The sequence below is a fragment of the Rhagoletis pomonella genome, unplaced genomic scaffold, assembly GCF_013731165.1.
Source record: "Rhagoletis pomonella isolate Grant_MI unplaced genomic scaffold, Rhpom_1.0 Rhpom_scaffold_00005, whole genome shotgun sequence".
Classification (NCBI taxonomy): Eukaryota; Metazoa; Arthropoda; class Insecta; order Diptera; family Tephritidae; genus Rhagoletis; species Rhagoletis pomonella.
In genome coordinates this window covers 32,110,786-32,111,816 of record NW_023458559.1, presented here as the reverse complement: position 1 = coordinate 32,111,816, position 1,031 = coordinate 32,110,786, and the positions used below count along the sequence as shown (strand labels likewise).

The 1,031-nt window shown below is 39.0% G+C and overlaps 1 protein-coding gene across 1 annotated transcript in view; it reads right to left on the bottom strand.

The window, feature by feature from the left end:
- The window catches only part of LOC118739859, a gene marked incomplete in the record, with an annotated part of 1,315 nt that extends 618 nt beyond the window's left edge, over positions 1-697 (bottom strand). The window contains 1 exon segment of the mRNA XM_036471354.1: positions 1-697. Coding sequence (XP_036327247.1) covers positions 1-608 — 608 coding nt within the window.
- Between the last annotated feature and the right edge of the window lie 334 nt (positions 698-1,031).

Below are 1,031 nucleotides of genomic sequence, written 5' to 3'. Positions count from 1 at the left end.
ATGGCTAACGATTTCAAATTTATGTTTCTATCTTTAATGTACTGTACATTAATACCGAGTAGCGTTATATCGTGCTTAGTTGCTATATCGATTTTCAACGAAAATAAGTTACCACTCAGATCATCAATTAATTCTGTTTTCAACTTTTGAGAGCACGAAGTTATTAAATCCAACACACTCTGCCTATTTACGCCAATGCCTAGCGACTGGAAAGCCGGTCCCGCTATTATTTGGAAGGCGCGTTCTTCTAGTATATTGAGCGGCTGTTTGCACTTCGTAAAAAGTTCCACAATTGCCAACTCAATGTTGGTTACTCGCGGCTTACATTTGGGCACTGTCACATTCACAATATTGTTGCTGTTGCTGTTGCTGTTTCTGGTACTCGTGGTGGCGGTGGAGCTGGTAGAAGCCCTTTTCCTTTGCATTGCCATCTTCTGTTGAATATACGTAGCGTATATATCCGGATGAACCATTTTCAAGTGCCTTTCGATATTGCCTGAGTGTGCATTGAGTCGTTTCCCATTACAATTGCCTTTTCTACAAAAAACTTGATTCCCTTCAGTTCTCTCCACTAACGTGTCCAACATTGTATTCCTCGGGCGCGGCATTTTTCCAAAGTTCTTTACGCAACTCGAGTTTCACTCACCGAAGTCTAAAGGAACACTAAATGTACCATTCCTATGCAATTTTGTATTAACGTACGTGTACCATGTGGTTCCGAAACGAAATATGTATGTACATATTTGAACGAAGCTGGGCTGTGTGTACATACTTTTGTATGTGTGTTGTCTCGAACGCTATAACGTTCCGTTTGTGCACAAAGATTACGTGCGAACATGAATACATAGTAGCGTAAGTATATATGTATGTATATATGTAGGTACATTAGACCGTATCACGATGTATAGGACAATTATTTCAAGAGTGTAAAAATTTTTGCGGCACTCTGTAAAAGCAGTTAAATCGGTTTTTCCTAACACGTTTTTACTTGATGAACAATTTTAAGGTATTAAGAAAGTCCAAAACGGTAT